The sequence below is a fragment of the Ctenocephalides felis genome, unplaced genomic scaffold (assembly GCF_003426905.1).
Source record: "Ctenocephalides felis isolate EL2017-DRISC unplaced genomic scaffold, ASM342690v1 CF-g0.4_SCAFFOLD_03572, whole genome shotgun sequence".
Lineage (NCBI taxonomy): Eukaryota > Metazoa > Arthropoda > Insecta > Siphonaptera > Pulicidae > Ctenocephalides > Ctenocephalides felis.
The window spans coordinates 15,082,940-15,104,015 of NW_020539726.1; the positions used below are offsets into that span (position 1 = coordinate 15,082,940).

The 21,076-nt window shown below is 27.5% G+C and overlaps 2 protein-coding genes across 3 annotated transcripts; both read left to right on the forward strand.

The window, feature by feature from the left end:
- Window positions 1–2,225: 2,225 nt before the first annotated feature.
- On the forward strand, window positions 2,226–10,645 carry LOC113387634 (serine/threonine-protein kinase PLK4-like). 2 transcript variants are annotated; one of them, XM_026624988.1, is made up of 13 exons: window positions 2,226–2,321; window positions 2,428–3,001; window positions 3,364–3,586; window positions 4,322–4,523; window positions 4,680–4,827; window positions 5,234–5,419; window positions 5,752–5,903; window positions 5,974–6,119; window positions 6,606–6,744; window positions 6,890–7,225; window positions 9,177–9,877; window positions 10,120–10,244; window positions 10,430–10,645. In XM_026624988.1, exons 2-13 carry the CDS (start codon window positions 2,472–2,474, stop codon window positions 10,524–10,526), a joined length of 2,985 nt encoding a protein of 994 aa, XP_026480773.1. In that variant the 5' UTR covers window positions 2,226–2,321; window positions 2,428–2,471; the 3' UTR covers window positions 10,527–10,645. The 2 variants fall into 2 exon arrangements, with proteins under 2 accessions (XP_026480773.1, XP_026480774.1); XM_026624989.1 differs by lacking the exon at window positions 2,226–2,321 and having other exon boundaries at window positions 2,382–3,001.
- A 1,284-nt stretch (window positions 10,646–11,929) lies between these two features.
- LOC113387798 (late secretory pathway protein AVL9 homolog) lies at window positions 11,930–16,039 on the forward strand. The gene is made up of 10 exons (XM_026625176.1): window positions 11,930–12,104; window positions 12,184–12,381; window positions 12,626–12,879; window positions 13,044–13,205; window positions 13,272–13,555; window positions 13,830–14,071; window positions 14,247–14,466; window positions 14,684–14,864; window positions 15,068–15,135; window positions 15,797–16,039. The coding sequence occupies exons 1-10, from the start codon at window positions 12,036–12,038 to the stop codon at window positions 15,979–15,981; spliced, it is 1,863 nt and encodes a 620-aa protein (XP_026480961.1). The 5' UTR covers window positions 11,930–12,035; the 3' UTR covers window positions 15,982–16,039.
- The last annotated feature ends 5,037 nt before the right edge of the window (window positions 16,040–21,076 follow it).

The window sequence follows — 21,076 nt, forward strand, 5'->3', positions numbered from 1 at the left end:
CTCCATATCAATAGGAATCGAATGTTTTTTGAACCATTTAAATCTGTTGATCTGTGCGTCCGAAAACGTTGACATACAAAACACAAACACACACATCAATTTTTTTTGAGATATGCCAAAATGTTCAGAAACCTTCTGAACATGAATATATGCAAAAATTTTCATTCTTGATTTTTAGCCCATTACTATAACTACCTTACGGGAAGTTAATAAAAAGCTAATAATTTTAAAGCAATAAAATATTTACAATTGTGAAAAATAATCAGAGTAAACTTTGATGTCGGTATCATTAGCTATTTTATTATTATAATTAAAAAATATATTTTGAGGTCAGCATATTAACTATAGTTGACCTCAACTTTATAAAGTGGTGCATCTAGCCTTTAGGCAAATTGCTATTCGCTGAATATTCGAGTTTAAATATTTTCAAAAAGATTACTATAAATACTGTAACTTTCATTATTCGTATTTTAAAGATCAAATATAAGATCTTATAAGTTATCCCATGGAAACTTATCCCATATTTTTAAGAATGATAAAAACTGAATTGCAAAGTTAAAATTATATTTATTTCAAGTATGTAAGTGAACATTACAATTTTGACTAGAATTAAATTTAAAATCTGAATTATTTTTGATATTTAAAAAAAATGTCTTTCTTAAAAACTATAATCATTTATAATCGTTTCTTTAAAAGCAAAATGTCTAATTCGAATGATCCAAAAGTTTTTTGGATCATTCGAATTAGACGCTTTATTGTTCTCTCAAAAACTGCAGTTTTTAATAGCATGCTATTTTTTACAATTTTATAGCTTATCTCTGAAACGGCTGGGCCTGTTTTTGCAAAAAACTAATCACCGCGTCTTCTGATCATTACAATTAAATGGATTTTTTTCTGAACTATCGGATGTTCTGTTCTCTCAAAAACTTCAATTCCATTCTGTGCATTCCTTGCTTCGTACCTCCATTTCCATTTCCTAAATCACCAATCTGCGCACTAATCCTCATAAGTAGGAATCGATTGATTTTTGAATCATTCAAATCGGTTGAGCCGTACTCCGAAAACATCGACGAAAAATCGTATTGCTCAGAAACCTTTGAAACGTAAATTTATGCAAAAATTTCAATTTCGATTTTTTGACGATTACAATAACTTACCCTACGGAAAGTTAAAGATTAGACAATCTGAGATATATATCAGATTATAATCAACCCTAGGGAAACGAAAAAGCTTTTTTCGTAAATTCTGAATTTTTATCCTAGTCCTAAAAAACATGAGAGGTTATAATATTAATATGATATTTATCGCAAAATTATCTAATTTTTTCTGCATTTATGACTGGTAGAGTCATTTAATAATAGAGTCAGTTAATAGTTTTATAAGTGTTGGTTTTAAATTTTGGCACATGTTTGCTGTCCAGTAATTATAAATTCTAGTGACTACCAACGTGAAGATGTGCGGATGGATGGTGATTCCACTCACAGATAAAAAAGAGTATATGCGTAGATAAATAAGCACATATAAATAAGTATATGATATGATTCCACTCAACATATTGTTTAGGATACTTCCCAGCTTTTGTTTATCTATGCCACTCCAAATGAAGATAGAGTTTTTTTTGCAAACCTGTGCCTCACAAAATTAAGGCACATCCTCATCTAACGAACGACCACGATCGAACATGACGAACAAGAAAATAGAAAGAAGAACAAACTCGAACAAAGACAAATCATTTCAAATGAACTTGAACAAACTCCTCAAAGCAGTGAGGGCTTGAATCTTCTTTGTTCGAGCATGTTTCGTTAAACGTCAGTTTTATTATTTAAAGTGGCGGGAAAGAGAAAAATTATTTAAAATGATCAAAATTACAAATACAATAATCCCAACATAAACTAATGCAAGACTGCACATATTAACATCAAAAAAGAAAAATGTTTGTCTACATTGTGGTAGAGTCCACGAGTCATAGATAAGTAAACGAGTCCACGAGTCCGCATTGCCGTACGGATTCGTGCAATGGAGCGAGCCATTAGTGAGGATGCACCTTTATAATTATCGATAAAGAATATATCGATGCAATTTGCAATGCAGTTCGCACTGCATTGTGAAAGAACGTCAGTCGTCACTTGACTTATGGACTTAGCAGGCATGCTTATTTAGTAATGCAAATTACTAGTTATAAGATTGTACCGAAAACAAACATCGAAATGCGCAAAAAATCATTTGTTATAATAAAAAATATATATTCTATATTAATTCTGTTTGGATAGAAAGTACTACTTTCGAATCGACAAGGATGTTGTTATTGTTATTAATTCATAGTATGTAAACTAAATTACTTAAGATAATATTGACCTTCACTGCATATTAGTCTACTTAAACACACTATTGTCATGTAAAGCAATAAAAGCATACTATTTGTTTCAGAATTATTCTTTTCAGACGGTTTTTAGTTCTGATACAAATTTAGAATGACTTATTCAAGTGATGATACTGAGTGGCTCAACCAGTTATTGCAGGATGAGCAGCTTGAACAGTTTTATTTAAGAATAAGAGATGATTTGCAAATAACAAGATTAGCACACTTTGATTATGTGAAATCTGAAGATTTAGAAGGTATTGGCATAGGCAAACCAGCAGTAAGGAGACTTTTAAAAGCAGTGAAGAAAAAGAAAACTCAACAATGGAGACGTGATATTAGAAGTAAACTTATCGGTGGTGGTAAACAACCGTCCAAGGCTACAAAGGCTGTGCCTGAATCAGAAAAACCATTGGCTTTAACTTGTTTAATACATGAAAAAGATGTCACATTGTCTACTAAACTTGGAGATGGATCTTTTGGTGTAGTGAGAAAAGGCGAATGGCGAGCACCTAATGGCAGAGTCATTCAAGTTGCAGTTAAAGTTTTAAAAGGTGATATACTTTCACAACCTGGTGTAATCGATGATTTCTTTAAGGAAGTTCAAGCAATGCATATTCTAAATCACCCGAACTTAATCAGGTAGGTAATTATTTAATTTTTTTTATGAAATTGAATATTTTTACTCTTTAAACTCATTTTCGCAAGTCAGTTTTATGAAGAAATATTAATAGCAACATAAAGTTTTTTATGCTAAACTATAAAACAGGTTTAATTCAAATACCAAGCAATGAACAATCAAATCATTATGAAGATTTCTTGTTGTAACATATTGTTAATAAAACAACACATTTGAAATCAAAGTGACACATTTTACAAACTTATCAACATATATCAATAATATTGCAATTAGTATCACCAGTTCTGATTTTTTTTTGTGCTGGTGCATTTAGCGTATCTTTTTAAATTATTTCATATCATAACTTACGCAAAATTTATTGCAGATTGCATGGTGTGGTTCTGTCAAGTCCTATGATGATGATTGCCGAGCTAGCAGAGAAGGGGTCTGTACTTGATACTTTACGAAGAGATTGTTATAAAACATCACTACTTGTAATATGGGACTGGATTATTCAAGTCGCTCAAGGAATGGCCTATCTTGAAGCAAATAGATTTTTGCATCGTGATTTAGCTTGCCGCAATGTTTTAATTGCTGCTCAGGATAGGGTAAATAAAATTCTTTAAAATTTCTTAAAATTTTGATATCAATCATTGTCTGTTATTAATATTCATTATAGTATCTTATATAAGCATTAACTTTAATGAAAGTTTATTTTTATTGGACTTCAAAATACAATTATAATAATAAATGATATAAAATACTAAACATCATGATTCAATGCAAACTGTAAATTGCTCATATATTTTAAACCTCAATTCAATTCAACTTCTTGAAATAATTGCTGTGTTTTAGTGACTTAATTCATAGTTATTATAGAACATAATTATACTTGTAATATTTTTTTAATAATTCTTTACTTAATAGTATTCTCTGGAATTTACATTCTTTCATATTCTAAATTTTTTGTTCAAGGAATTCATGTTTATAAAATATATAAATGTTTTGAAATTTAGCATTTTATTAGTTATTCTATAATTAAATGTGAAATGTTTTGAGCATGCTAACATCCAATTTATTTTTATTTAAGATATTTTTTTAAGTTATTAATTATATTTCTATAATAATATTTTGATTGAATCTAATGAAAAGATATATAAAAAATTACCTGAAATTTGAATATCAAAGGTATAATTATTAGCTGTGATATTCAGAAATAATTCAGAATTATTTCGATAAACATGGTTTGTTTTCATTTATACTAAAAATATATATAAAAATATTGTCTTCTATCCTTTATTCATTTGGTTATAGTATTTTAAATATGTTCTTATCAATGTCAGGTTAAAATCTGTGATTTTGGTTTGATGCGAGCTCTACCACCGACTGAGGATTGCTATGTAATGACTGAACATAAGAAAGTACCTTTTCCATGGTGTGCTCCAGAATCTTTGAGGTATAGGCAATTTAGTCATGCCTCTGATACATGGATGTTTGCAGTTACATTGTGGGAGATGTTCACTTTTGGTGAAGACCCATGGGTTGGTAAGTAGATGTTACAAAAAATTATTTGTATTTCAAAATAAGCTGATAGTTATTTAATAGTTACTTTATATTTTTTTAATAAGTTGATTTTATGATGCATAAATTGTCAATATATCTGATGTCTATTATACATATTTATCTTGCTATTTTATATAGGTTTGAATGGATCTCAAATATTACATAAAATTGATAGAGAAGGTGAACGATTACATCAACCAGATGCTTGCCCACCAGACATTTATCAATTAATGCTTCATTGCTGGGATAAGACACCTTCAGAGAGACCAACATTTGCAGCAATTAAGTATTGAAATCATTTTTATAAATATTGTATTTTAAAAAACTTCAAAAAACATTTATTTCATGAAGTAGTTAAACAATTTTTATAATAAATTTTTGGTTAATTTTGAAATTGAATAATAAATATATATATATTAAAATTTAGACATACAAGGAGCAATTAAAAACAATATGTACAGTGAAGTTTCTTGTTGGGCTATGTTTATTTCATTTTTTTTTTACGTTTTCTTGTACTATTTGTACAATGGAGTTTGTTTAGTATAAATATAATGCTAAATGTGTTTCATGCCTGAAATTTTCTATTAGTATATTAAATATTACATTACAAACTTTACCACTGATGTTACAAATATATTAGATCAATTTATCCTATTAATGCTACAAAATATATTCTGTGCTTTATTTTTCAGAGAGTTTCTTGTGAATTATTCTCCCTGCAAAGTATTTGCATCATGCAGCTATTCTGACCCTAATGATGCGAAAAGCCACATGGTAATAGAACAAGGAGATGCTATTGTTGTAATAGACGGCAGATCTGAATTAAAGTGGTGGAAAGGTCAAAATCAAAGAACCTATGAAATAAATACTTTTCTAAGGTATATTGAGCTTCTCTTATTATTTCATTTCATTTAAATTGTGTGTATGTGTTTGTGTATTGCTTATATTTTATTGTTGTAAGATACTGACTTTTTTTTTCATTTTGAACTAGAATGGCCTTGGCGATCTATTTTCTTAATTTAGTATATTGTTGATTTTTTTTCTTTTAAAAGCAACTAAGCCATACCAAATATGTATGTGACAAAAACAAATAAGAGCAAAGAGCCTGAAACAAACAGAAATTACTTTCATCTAATATTTTTACATCTAGTAGTTGTGTGTGTGCCATTTCTTGCGGCTAGATACTATTATAATTATTTTTTTATTACAGAGATATTGTTTATCAAGCCAGACCAAAAATGTCAACGGAAGCCAATAGAATAAAGAGCCATACAATGAAAAGATCTAATTCAGCTGTCAATAAACAAAAATATGTAGGCAATAGAAGTATTGTAGCGGAAGAGCCAACGAATTTTATTTACAGTATGTTCAATAAATTAGTAATAAGTTATGTATAAGATTGATTAATTTGATATTGTGAAATCTTTATTAGATATTGAAAAGCCAATTGGTGAACGAAAAAGTAATGCTGATAAGCTGTTCTCTTATACAAAATTAAAGCATGATAATAGGAGGGATCAAAATTCAGGATCAAGTAGGATGAGCTCAGTTGACTATGTCAAGGAAAATGATATGAAGGTCAGTATGAAAGATATTATTTTTAGTAGTCTATGTTATAGTTTATAATCTATCTCTTCTGTCCAGGGAATGTAATGATCATTCATTTTTAAATATAGTTACTTTCTAAGTTTTTCAGGAATGTTTTTTTCACAATTCACATTCATATTAAATTTTAATCCCTATATTTTATTCTGAGATGTTTGTATTCTGATATGTCACTGACTTTTTGTTTGAAATTGCTTCATCTTAATGAATTTCTTCACCAGTGTTAATAAAAGATCCAATTACAATTACTTCCTATTTGAATCTTACTTAATTTTTTGATACGCAATCAAAGTTTTAATATTTTTTCCGTATTCTCATTTTCCAGGACTAAACAAATTATGGTCACCTTATTAAAAACATATGTATAAAAAATTAATAAAATTATAATTAATTAATAGTACTAAATTATTTTTTCTCCATGCATCTTCCTAATGTATTTACTTTTTTTCTTAATTCTAGAATATGTTTGATGATAATATACTGATAGATTTTTCACCTGATGAGCCAGCTTTTGTTAAAGATGTTCCAAAGATGTATACCACTAGAGCATCTACTGTAGAGTCTCTGATCGATAAGCCTATAGATGTACCAGAAGAAGGTGACTAAAATTTTCAACATTACAAGACTACAAGACTTGTATATTTCAACATTGAAATAAAAATTAATTTATTTCAAATAATGAAATGTAATAATAATTTTTTGGTGAAATTGCTGCGTATATTAAATTTTAATTTATTTTGTAGTTGATGCTAATGCACCGCCTCCTTATCATAGTCCACCTAATTATATGAATTCTTATTATGTGAATCAAGATATATTACAACAAAATACTCTAGACCCTTTTGATACATCACATGTGTGTAATAATTCAAGGAATGACATATATAGTTATAGTTCTACAGAAGAAAAAATATCAACTTCTAATGACATTGATCTGAATGAAATGGAAACGAGAATAGGAGAATATTTAAGTAGCAAAAGTGTAAAAAATGAGGATGTTGCAACTGATAGAGATAATTCAGTAATGGCAACAAATATTTTTCAAGCAACTGCATTATCAGAAGCATTGAAAATGCCAGGTATTTTGTAATCATTTTGTAGTAACTTAGATTTTTTCTTTTTCTAATGATTGCAAATTTTATGGTAATACCTAGAAATTATTTGTTAATACAAATAAATAACATATTTTTATACAACATGTCAGCAAATGCATGATGGTTGTTATTTAATTCAAACTTGAACCAAAAACATTGTTCAATTAAAATAAATGATTATCAATATCAAATAAAACTAGTTGAAAGTGGCATTTAGCCTTAAGGCAAGTTGCATAAACTTCCCGAAATGTGTAAGAATTGAATTAATAAATCAAAATTGAAATTTAGATATTTAGATAAAATTTTCAACTGTTTATTTCAAAAATAAAGTTATCACTTTCAATTGAATCTAAACATTGCGATTTCGAATAGAATTTTCTCAAACACATTTCAATTAACTGTAATTATATTAATTATATTGCACAAACATGTGCTTGTGTGTCCTAAAATTGTAGCTTATTATTTTAAATATTTAATTAATTGATATTGCTTGACTCATCACATCACAAAAGCTACTTTTGACTATAATTTTTTCTCAAACTTTGATGATTTTTTACCATTAAAATATTTGTTGTAGGGCCGGCCATAACATTTTAGTATGTTTAATAAGACATCATGGTCATCATCTATTGCCAAAAAAAGATTCGTAAAAATCGGCAAAAAACATTTTTAACAGTTAATTTTGAGAAAAGGGTTCGGTAGATTTTTACCTAAAACTAATCAGTATCATTCCCAACCAATATCTTTTAAACAGTTTTTGATTTTTTAAAATTGATTCACAATTGAGAGAAAAAACGGCTCAGCCGATCGTCGCACGAAACTGAGAAAAGATAATCCACATCGAAATACATCGATTGGCTTTTAAATTTTTTAAATCGGTTTAGGCGTTTTTAAGTAATCTTCGATGAAAGTTCTAATTTTGACAAACGCTAAAAAAGCGATACTAATTTTTGCAAACTTTGACGAATTTTTAAAATTAAACGACTTGTCGTACGGCCGTAATATTTTAGTTTGATATATAAGACTATAGTATCTACCGTCAAAAAAAAATCATAAAAATTGTCGAGAAAAAAAAATTAACACTTATTACAAGAAAACGGCCCGGCCGATCCGTACCAAAGACTAATCAGCACGATTCCCAACCAATATGTTTCAAACAGTTCTTGATTTTTTAAAATCGATTTACAATTGAGAGCTAAAACGTAAAAAGTAAAAATTTTTCACTTTTCTGTGATTCACAAAGAATCGGCTCGGCCGATCGTCGTGAAAAATTGCTAAACGATACTACGTTTATCGGATGCTACTACGAATGGCTTTTAAATTTTTGAAATCGGTCCAGCTATTTTTGAGAAAACGTCGATTTACGGCAAAAAATCTGTTCACATACACACAAACACACACAATTTTTTTCCAAATTTGGTCTCATTAGATTCAGAATGACTTGAAACGTCGAGAAAACATAAAATTAGCGAATCCTCCTTCGGGAAGTTAATAAGGGGCCGTTCAAGTATTACGTAAGTACTATAGGGGGGCGGGAGGGTTGTTGATTTGCTTATTTTGGGTTGACATGGGGGGCAGGGGAGTCTGGATGATGATTACGTCATAGGTAGTATTTTTATTTTTTTTACATTAATTGCAAAATGTTTACGTAAGCATGGTGGTAGGGGGTATGAGCTTTGCTTACTTTTTGTCAAGGGGGGTGGGGGGGGTAAATAATTGCAATAAATCTACTTATGTAATATTTGAACGATTTCTAATAGGAAATATTGGTTTTATTTTTATTTTAAAGCTGTTCAAGCTTAATCAATTTCTCATACGATTTCTGAGAAATTGTTGCCAAGTATATTTGAATGGGCTAATTCAAGATTAATTTCTATAGTTGGATTAGATTATATATAGCAAAACTAACTGGGATATAATTCTTGAATTATTTTAGACATTCCATCTTTTGGAGGAAAACATACTACAGATGTGGAAAAGTACTCACTGCAATCTAGTATTAATAATGACTCATTAGTGAATAATTTATCTCAGCAAAATAGTACTTACATGAATGAGCTTAAAGAAAAAATTAAGAATCAAGATAATTTGCAGTGCACTGATTACTGTTTGCAGCAAGAAATGAAATCTTTACAATTGGAACCTGCTGATGATATATCAATTTCTAAAAACAATACTCAATTAACAGTTTCAAAAGATTTTAATTCACAGGCTAACATAAGTGATGATTCCTATTTTCGAGCAAAGAGCAATAAGAATTTCAATATTACTAACAAACCTGTAGAAAGTTGCTCTTTTGATCTTTTGTGTGGAAGTAGTACTAAAACTTCAGATTTGTATAATACAGAATATTATACTGATAATGTATATAACCAAGTGCCAACTGAATATAATACATACTGCAATAGTTTTGACCAAAGAATATATAATACTGTACCTGGAAGTACTAATGTATATAATCAGGCAGCTCTGCGACCCTATGATCAAGTGGAATATGTTTACAGCACATTGCCAATAGCGGATGAACTTTTGAAACCTCATAGACCTGCTCCGCCTAGTCCATTATGTAATTCTAGAACTCTTCCAAAACAATCATACCAGCAGATTCAAAGACGTTTGAATATGTTAGGAAAGCTGGTAAGTGGTAATGAATTTCAAAGGTAATCTACGACTTTGTTCATAGATAGTTGTGAATTTTCAGTTAACTATTTTCACTTTTAGTTTGATTTAATTGTCATAAATTGATATTTTACAATTATAGCTTTTATCTCTTCTCTTTATTACTTAAGAGGTTAAATTTGATCGAAAGTTTGCTGTACACAAATGCTTTAACATCAATTAATACAAATTGTTGTAACACACATTCTTACTTTATTTAGGATACCTGTGATGAAGCCTGTACTGATAACAATCAAGCAAGCAGCAATAGTACACCATACATAAATAAGACAGCTATAGATAATACAACGATTTCTAACAACTCAAAACTTGAAAGGCTTTTAAGGTATTATAACATAAATGTTTACATACTAATTTTTTAGTAATTATGCATAACTGATTCAAATTAACTGATAACTTATTAACTTAAATAAACTGATACATACACACACATATATATATATATATATATATATATATATATATATATATATATATATATATATATCTGAGAAAGATTTATATTTTCAGCCTGGGTTTAGCAACAAAGCCAATATGTGAGGCAGCTCTTATAAGAACAAACTGGGATATCGATCAAGCAGCTGCATCATTACTTGATAGAAAATAATTGTTTTTTGTTTTCAGGGCAATTCTTATTTATTTTATTTATGAGGACGAAATATATTAAAAATAATACTCCTGAAGATCATGTTAAGTTTTATGTTCTAATATAGGTAACTTTTTACCCTTGCCCTTATATAAATGCTTCCATGCTCTCTTAAGCATTACCGTTAATAGTATTATGAATCTTATAAATATATATATATATATAAATTATGTACAGATGTACATATATATACGATTTTTTAATTATAAGAATGTATATTTTATTAAAAAATGATATTAATAAAGCATTTATAAATTTTTTTCTGAATATTATGTCAACCCTTCCAACTACTATTTGAGTTAGTTTTTATATGTTTGAAATATGAATTGAATAAAATAAAAAAAGGAAAATCGTGTTCATTAGAGATGTAATTTTTTTTTATTTAACCATCAGAATCACTCTCTATAAATATATAGTTTGATCAACAAAAATATTTTTGCCGTAACATAAAAGATCAGTCAAAAATCATATGAATTGAATATTGTATGTTAATATTTTTAATTATTTAGAAGTTTATTTTAAATTAGCTCAAAATTATTTCTTGTACTAAATATTTCATTCATTTCAAAGCCTGTAAATATTATAATATAGTACTTACAAAACTTCAGATGATGCAGTTTACGCCAAAACTATTTTCAAGAGGTTTTAAAAAATAAATTAAAGTTTATCTATTTACTAAAAAAATTGTTTGAGGACGATACCGATATAAAATTAAATTTTGTGTATATAAAAATTATATATTTTAAGTACATGAAAATGATCATTATACTTACTTCAAAGTATTGGCTTCTTTTTGCTTTTTGTAATTTATTATATTCGATAGCTTTTGCATTTTATAGTGCAAAACTAAATTAAATTGCCTCATTCTTAATTAGGCAGCACCCCATATGTACCCTTAGTTTATTAATAATTTTCGGTCAAAATTTTTCGAATTTATTAAATACGGATTAGTAAAATATAAATGGTAATTGCTCGACTAATTGTGTATTATTTATAAACAATAAAGTATAATTTAAATCAGTTTATTTGTGGAGCAGGACGCATAAATTCTTTCTTTTTTGTGATTTCAAAATCTTGAGTAAATTACACAGAGAAAATGGGCAATAGTGAAAATATTTTAAAAAATGTTCAAAACTAAAATGGAGTTTATTTTTGGTCACTTACATTTTGTAGTAAATCATATTCAATCTAAATTCAAGTTTTGTTTCAATGTTTTCGTTTTCAAATATTCAAAACGTAACGGTCCATATTTTAAGTTTGGCTACACTGTCATGACATGCACGTGTGCCGTTGTGCTAATCCCTGAAATGTCAATTGATTTTTTGACATTTGTTATGTGTATTGATTGATTTGATGTACACGGCAATAATAGATTAAAGAAAATAAAATGCACAAATAAAAACATTAATGTTTAAGGTTTTGTCTTACAATGCTAATATTTCACATATTCTGTAAATAATTGTACTTAACATGTCAAATTGCACAAAACCAATATTACATATTATTGTTATTGGATTTCACCACAAAAAAGGCTGTCAGGTAAATTGCAAATGTAATTTGAAGTAAGTGAAAATTATACATCTTTATATTATTGTTTTGATTTTTTTCTAATTTTTAGATAGAATATTCATATCCTCCATTAGAAAAAGATGATACTTCTGAATGTCCTACGGCTTGGAAATATTTACCTACATTAGCTTTGCCAGATGGATCCCATAATTTTACGGAAGATTCTGTATTTTTTCATTTACCAGGATTACAAAAGGATGAACAGACTATTTTTGGAGTATCATGTTATAGACAATTACCAGTGGAGGTAATATTTGTTTATGTTGTGTTATGAGTAGTACAATAACTGTTTCTGCGATTATATTTGATAGAGTTGTCAAAATGCTGTTTATGTGTTAATCATTTTAAGTTTTTTTGAGCCTAACACTCTGAAATAAGATATATTATAATTAATTATAAGCTATAAGATAATATTTTTCTAATCTAGTTTTCTAAATTCAGGTCATCTACATTCAAAATTACTTTACAAATAATATTTTTTTCTTTTTTAGAAATTAGTTAATATACCTTCTGATGTAACTCGCAGCACTGTTCAAAAATCAGTTTGTGTTCTAAGCACCTTACCTTTATATGGTCATATTGAGATAAAACTTGCATTAATAGCGCATGCATTTTTTGAACAAGGCGACTTCAGCCAAACCAAGATATTGCAGGATGCATATCATAATATGAACCAATGTTTTGGCTCAAATGAAATTTTAGAAAAAATAACTATAGGATTAAGTGTCAGAGATTTAGTGTTGAGGTAAGAATAGAGAAGAATATAATAATCAAAATAGTGAAAATTATAAAACCTAGTAATATAATTATATAATTAATTATTAGATTAAATTTATTTAATTAAGATGGCATGCAAGATATTGGCAAAAACAAAATATATATAATAGAAATAAAGACAATTATTTACAGGTGGCGTCATAAAATATTAGTTTTATTTAAATTAATATTATTGGAAAAAAAGGTTGTCATATTTGGTTCACCAGTAAGGCCATTATGTCTAGCCCTATTAACTATATTATCTCTTCATCCCAATATTATAGACAAAGGATTATTTGAGTCGGCAAATACAGGGTTAGTATAGTTTATAAGTTCAAATTATATATTTTGTATTTGGTTCTATAAGCATTTTAATTTTAGAACACTTGATATAAAAAGAAAAATATCTAGTAATAATGCAAATACAGATAATATCAATGCGGAAAAGCAGAATTTAAATAATTCTACTGAATTCATAAATCACAGAAATAATGAAATTGATGGAAAAGATATCTCTGAAGATAATTCTAAAAATAGTCATGATAACAAGGGTGCAAAAATTTCAAATGCTATAAAAAATGAGACTAATTTAGAAGTTAATGATGATTTTTATGATATTAATGATTCACAATTAGTAAACACTTGGTCTGAAGATTCATTAGACGGTAAGTATTACTGACATCATTTACAGAATAATTTAGCAAAATTTTAAATAATTAATATTGTAAAAATAAAATATCTTGAAATTATTTGAAACAATGTAATTATTATTATATATTATGAATTAAATTTTTAAATTACTGTAATCATTACGTTTACCTTTTTTTTTCAAATACATAGAAATTGATTAAATATTTTATAGTAGGTCAAATAATTTTTAGGGCAATTTATAATTTTGTATAGGAAAGCATAATATTTAATTTCAATTTATTTATATAGGCGCTGGTGCCAACGTTGATTCTAGAGTGCGAGCTATAGATACTCTAAATTGGGGAGGACCACTTCCAATTTTTTCAAATGGATACCTCTGCTTTCCATATCTTTCACTACCATATATGGAGTTACTAACTGAGCCAAAAGTAAAAGGATATATTATTGGAGCCTCTAATGTTTTATTTCGCCAAAAACGAAATCTTGCTGATATTCTCATAGATGTTGATAATCTAACAATGCAGTGTTATGTGAGTATTTTGAGCAATTGAAATGATTGCCTACAAAATTAAAATAATATCAAATTGAAATCACTTATATTTGAATAATAGGAAAATTATTTGGACTAAATATAATAAGCTGTATTTCTTTTGGTTTTATTTCATGTTTTGTTATGTAATTACAATCCATTTAAATTAATTTTAGGATCCTGAACTTAGAAAACAGTTAACATTAAGCACAGAAGACTTGAGATTTGCTGATTGTTTAGTCAGGAATACTTTCAATCCTATTAACTTAGTATCCGCTAGTAACCATTCATTAGTAACAGGTGCCGGTCACGATTCTACTATTGGTGGTGAAGTTTGGTTGAGAGCTCAATTTCAATTATATTTTATGTCTATGTTACAAACAGCAATGCAATCAGGTTGGTTTTTATTAATATTAGATCTAATATCTTTAGTATAATTAATATAATAATAATATTTTGAATAATAATTTTGCACATAGAGAAAATGTTGAAAACTTCATTCCAATTAGATTTCTCAAGATATATTCTTCAATCAACTAATGATAACTATATCTCCAGAATGCATCTAACTACAATTATACCTATATATATGTTATTATAATTGACATTTTAGATGATCCCGCAAGCCTTAATCATTTCAATGGAAACTTTGTATCAGCATGGCGCCGAACAGACTCATTCAAGACCTGGTCAGAAAACTTTGGGACAACATTACAAAATTTGGATGATTTTCCTGCTACTCATCCATGTGTTGGACAACTATCAGTTGGCGATGTCAAATTGAGATTAACACAGTAAGTTGAATTATCGTTTGAGGCTGAATGTAGTTTTACAACTGGTTAAAACACCTTAGTGTTCATACAAAATTATCTGTATTATATACATTTGTCATTATGTTTAGAAAATTGATTAAAAATAGACACTTCTGTTGATTATTCAAAATTCAAAAGTTTTGCCATTATAACAATATAGTTCAGACAATTATTGAAAATTACAGGACCATGCAAAATAGTGAGAGTGGACGGAAAATTAATCTTGCTGTTTCTAATACAAGCAGAGCTGTAGGTATGTGATATGATATATATATATATATATATATAAAGCGAGAGGTTTTTCTTCAGATGGTGAAATAATATGATAAAAATTGTTTCTTGGGCATCCATCCAATAATTAAAAAAAAAAAAAAAACAGTTTTAATGCAAAATGTTTTAATTAAGAGAACATACGTTTCGGGTCCAGATTTGACCCATCTTCAGTGCTACAAATAAATATATCAGGGTTACAAATTAAAACAATATAAAAAATAATATAAAAGATACATAATTACAGACAAAAATAAGTAGAAACAATGTATATGAAAAGTATATATGAAAAACAACATAAAATAAATATATTTTTTATATTGTTTTAATTTGTAGCCCTGATATATTTATTTGTAGCACTGAAGATGGGTCAAATCTGGACCCGAAACGTATGTTCTCTTAATTAAAACATTTTGCATTAAAACTGTTTTTTTTTTTTTAATTATTGGATGGATGCCCAAGAAACAATTTTTATCATATATATATATATATATATATATATATATATATATATATATATATATATATATATATATATATATATATATATATATAGTATAGAAAAAGTAATAAAACATAATATAGTAAAAAATAAAATTGAAGGTATAAATTCAATATTAAATTTAATTTCAATTATCAATTAGGTGGAGCTTTGTCACAAGCACGAGGTGTTTTTTCCAATTGGTGGAGTAGTATAACAACAACGCAAAATGCAATTGATCAAGATGCTATCATAGCTACTGAAAAGGATTCAGATAGTTTAACGAATAGTTCGTCTATTAACAATATAGATGTGTCAATGGCTCAAAATAAAATCCAGGACGTATAATATTGTTTATATTCATATTCTTGTTTAAAAATTATTTTATATTGAAACATTATCAAGGTATGAGTATAGCTACCCAGTGAAATTTTTAGATTAGTTTGAATATCTTGCCATAAATAAATTTTTACATTAGTTATATATATATATATATATATATATAAATCTTTTATTAGAAAAAAGCCATTTATTTGTTTGATACAAGTTTATTGTAATGTTTTTTAATATTTTACACAAAAACTATTTAAACTTGCTCAATTCAAACACTTACAAGTAATTGTTATTTAATATCAGTTATAAAATCAATTTAGTTATATTTTTGTACTTAAAATCTAAAGTATCTTGTATACTTTTTTATGTTATGATTATCTTAAGCTGATATCTTGTAATTTCTATACCAAATATATAGTATTAAACTTTTTTGATACACATATAGAAAATTAAAGATATCATATAAAATTTCTAAAAGACACTTATAAATGAGATTTATATTTTATTATTAAACTAATTTTTGGTGGAATATACTACTGTAGTAATAATATACTAAAAAAAAGTCTCTCAGATCTATCGTTTTATTGTGATTTTTGTTAATATCTGATATATTGCTATATCTGATCTTACTACTATGTGATGTATGCGTAATTATTGTATTAGATTATTTCTCTTATTATAAAAGAATTTGATTATAAGTTCAAATGGGTGTAGCATTAATTTCTATGATCCATGTGATGGTGTATAATGATTCATATATGAAGATATATTTTTAATGTATATATATATATATATATATATATATATATATATATATAATTATACCCTTAGATTGTTTTTATAAAAAAAATATTTCAAATAAAAAAATACATTCCCAAATAATATTACTTTAAATAAATATGTACAAAGATTGCACAAAACGCAAATGACAATATAATTTTAATAAAAGCATTTTTTAATTTATATATTGAAATCTAAGCATTTATAATAAATGAACTAAAACAAATAGTCGGTAAATATGTGGATATCCCTTACTTAAATTTTATAAATATAATAAATCACTATTTCGACTTTGATAATAAAACACATAATTTTTCTTCTAATTATATATATAAAATAATAATTTATGATAAAAGTTTTATTATTTCAAAATATTTCTTTCTGATATAAATCTAGCTTCATGAAATCAATTCCAGAGTTATGGTTATTTTTTTTTTATTTTATACAGGTTTTGATCTTTGAAAAAAGATTTTTAGTCGTACCATAAATATGCGAAGACAAAGTTAAAATGTAAGTATGTGTTGCTAAAGTATTCGTTTATACTAGAAAAAAAAGACTGATTAACATTTAAATATCTTATTGTGTTAACAAGTTGCAAGCATTATTTAAATTTGTAATTGAAAAAAGGTGCAAATTATTATGAATGTGTTTTTTAGATTTAACATTAGTTTTACAGAAAATATTTTATAATTCGCAACTAATTAATATTAAAGTAGTTACATATGCAATAGAATTAACTAGAATTTTCTATATTATGTTTTATCAGATATGATGCTTCAAAGATTCTAATTCAAGAAAAATTACTGCAAGTCTGTGCTGAGCAAAGCTTTTAGTTCTTTAGAATATTAATTATAGAATTAATTTTTTGAAATATTATATATTATAATATAATTCATCAGTTCACATTTATACACTTCCAAAGTTTGGAAAGCGCTGGAAATTTATAAAGCTAATCACCCTTCAATACCTATGCAATGGTGCTTTACTAGGACTTGTTTTCATGTATATTCGTATCGAATATTGTATTCAAGATGATGGCATTTCTGTATTGCGGTTAATAGGAGCACTGGTGCTCCTTTTTACTATTTCTCTAAAAACTAATAAATGCAATATTTGACAAGCAAACAAACTCATACTTTCTGAAATTATATGAATTAAGTTTAATAAGTTGAATTAAATTTAATTTATTAAGTAAAACTTCTTTAGACGCGACTAGGGTGTAAATCCATACAAATGCAACGGTAGTGCGTTACGGCCGAGTCGAGTGCCAATGATTCGTCATTCGCTCCCGATAATATCATTTCTATACGGGTCGATTATGATTGGTTGTCGTATTATGTGCTTGGCTTCTTTGAATGCGTGGCTTTGCACGTGCGACGTCTCCGAAAGCGTGAAGATATATCTTTTTCAGAATTATATCTCAGACACTTTTGAAAGTTTAGGGGAAGTCTACATGTTTTTTTGTTTATGATGGCTATTAAGTATTACACAGTTGCATACTTTTATAAATAATGAAGAATAAATTGATATTCAGATTTATTACACTAAACAAGAGATCAAGCACCACTAGTTTGTGTAGCCGTGTATCATTGGACATCTATGCAGTTTATTTATTGCTAGTGTTAATAAAATTACTCAAGATTGTTATATTAGATCTGTCCACTGTGTGAATGAATATTATAGAATTTATTAATCAGCAATTACTTTATTTCTCTAATATCTTTATCTCTGCAGATGCAATTCCAATGAAAAACCGATTATGTCGTAATTGACTTCAATTGCATTATTTGTTTTCAAATATTATTAATATCAATAATGCTATTATAAATTTATAATTTATTATTATATAAATATGTAAAATGGTTAAAAAGTGTGTGCATCACGAGTGTTACCATATTACTAATAAATATCATTCAAAGATGTATTTATTTTTTACTTAAATGCCATCTCGTACAAAAAAGTTTTACTTCAATCGCGTGTGAACCTTACGCGCACTTTTTTTTTCTCACACATTTTATTCTAGTTTGTGTTCTAAAAATGTATTTATGTTTAAACCATGAAATCTATCATCATACAAAGTTTAATCAAAATCGACAAACAAATTGCAACAATTGTTTACGCAAAAACGGCCTGATTTTTGATCACAGCTTGATAACGAGAAACGAATCGCTTAAAAATATATATTTTAAATATAAATTGCCCTTTTCTGACATTGCTGTCTCAAAATTATATCATCAATGCATATATATTGTTCTTTTATCTATGCATCAATGTTAGGAAAATTCTAATAATAACAATAAATCAAATCTAGACAGGGCAACCATTGGGTTGTCCAGGCCCATATTAATATATTGTCTAGGGTCCAGGCTGTTCTCCAAAATAGCCACGTAGTTAATAGTATTGTCACAACAGCTCAAAGGAATCTTAATGGATTGAAAAGATTAATAACAAATATTTTATCTTACTAAAGCTTATAATAACAGTGCAAATATAAAACCCATTTAGAAATTTGGTTTTAACATATAAATAAATTATCTTACAAGAAGATTTTTGAATTTAAAGAACCTATCTATATAATACAATAAATTATTATTTATAAATCATTTGTGGTAAATAATGATAATTATGAATATTTGCCAGTGAATATGTTCAACGACTAGACGCCATACTAGGCTTTTGTATTCTGTCCTGTTTGTAAGTATGGTGTCTGGAATGTTTTCACTACTGCTGGCAATGTGTTTCATAGTCGTGTAGTGTCAACCCTGAATGTGGCTGACTGCCCCCTCTCACATCTCGTAACTCGTAACCCGGGTCTTTGCCGGTAATCTCGTCACCTATGCAAAACAAATTAGAGCATTCTGTGATAAAATAAGAAAACATGTAGACAAACCATGGATTTGTTTTTCTTTATCGACTTAGAAAAAACTTTTGACTATATTTCTGTGTGTTTACTTTCGATGCTATGCTGATGTGACATAAGTGAAACATTCGTAATCGATATAATTTGATTTTAGTGACCGTGCAGAAAGGTTTAAATCGTGGTGCAGGTAGCGATTCGGTCGCCATCTTCAACTTTTATATTTTCTCCTAAGTTTGTTCATAAAGTAGAAAAATATTGAAACATGCATGTTAAGTGTTTGTGTAATTAAACAATTGTTTATGATAAAATTGGATAACATTTGGCCGACTTGAGATCTAGATTTTTCTGGATCTGAAAAGGTAAGTTTATTTATTTATTAATAGATTTAATACCGTAATTTGCATATGTTAATGATGAACAATTGCCCGATGACGATTGATTTAATGGAGTGTAAAAAAATATTTGATATTGCAATAACTGTACACACTTAAATTTGGTCGTTCATACTTTTCGACTCATTGGCTTAATTTATTTGACATTTGCATTGATATTGCGACACATGCTCGCGTCATGTTTAGTTATAAAATGGTAAAGCAATATTTACTTTATACACTTTTCTGTGTTTAAAGACTTTTAACATCCAGTCGTTTTACATATATCTGTAAAAGATCGACAAAATATCATTTGGGAGGGATCGAGTTTTGACAGATCTTGTGCATAATATATAATCAGTAAAAAAAACTTCGAAACAAAATTAGTGGAAACCCATAATAAACATATTATTACTTTAATACCAAAATGGACAGATTTATGTTAATGCAATTTCATCCACTTTTTAATTTCTGCCTATTTCTGATTTTTTGCAATAAATATTATCAAGATGTGGGACCATGACGTCATTTATTGTTATTTGCTAAGAGAAATTAGCTGTGTTGGCATAGCCGTCTTGTATGATTTGTTGAATGCTATTCATTAAAAATATAAATACTTTGTCGGACGTCAATTATCAGAATATCCGTTACGTTGGCAGACATTGTTCTTGTTTAATAAATCGTATGCATTCAATTTAAATGGAAGGAAATTGCGTATAGACGATCAGCATCCTTAACACGACCATTAGCAAGTTTTATACGGACTAGTTATTGAATTTTGATAATTCTATTAACATATTTATTAATCGAGTCGAGTTTGTACAATTACGAAATGTATATTATATTAATTGAATTTCAAACACTGTGTAAAAATTACTTTTAATCTCTTGTAGCAGTGTATTTGTGTTTTGAAACCATTTTGATCTGTCGATTGTTGTGCTTTGTTATACAAAAGGTAAAATGTAATAATTAGTGGTCAGCCCGAAGGCAGGTCCACAGTATGAAAGCGCCATTACTATATTAGAAGGCAAATGCTAATTATAATTAGTTCGAAATTTTCAAATTACATAGTTTACATACATACCAAGACAACGTTTTT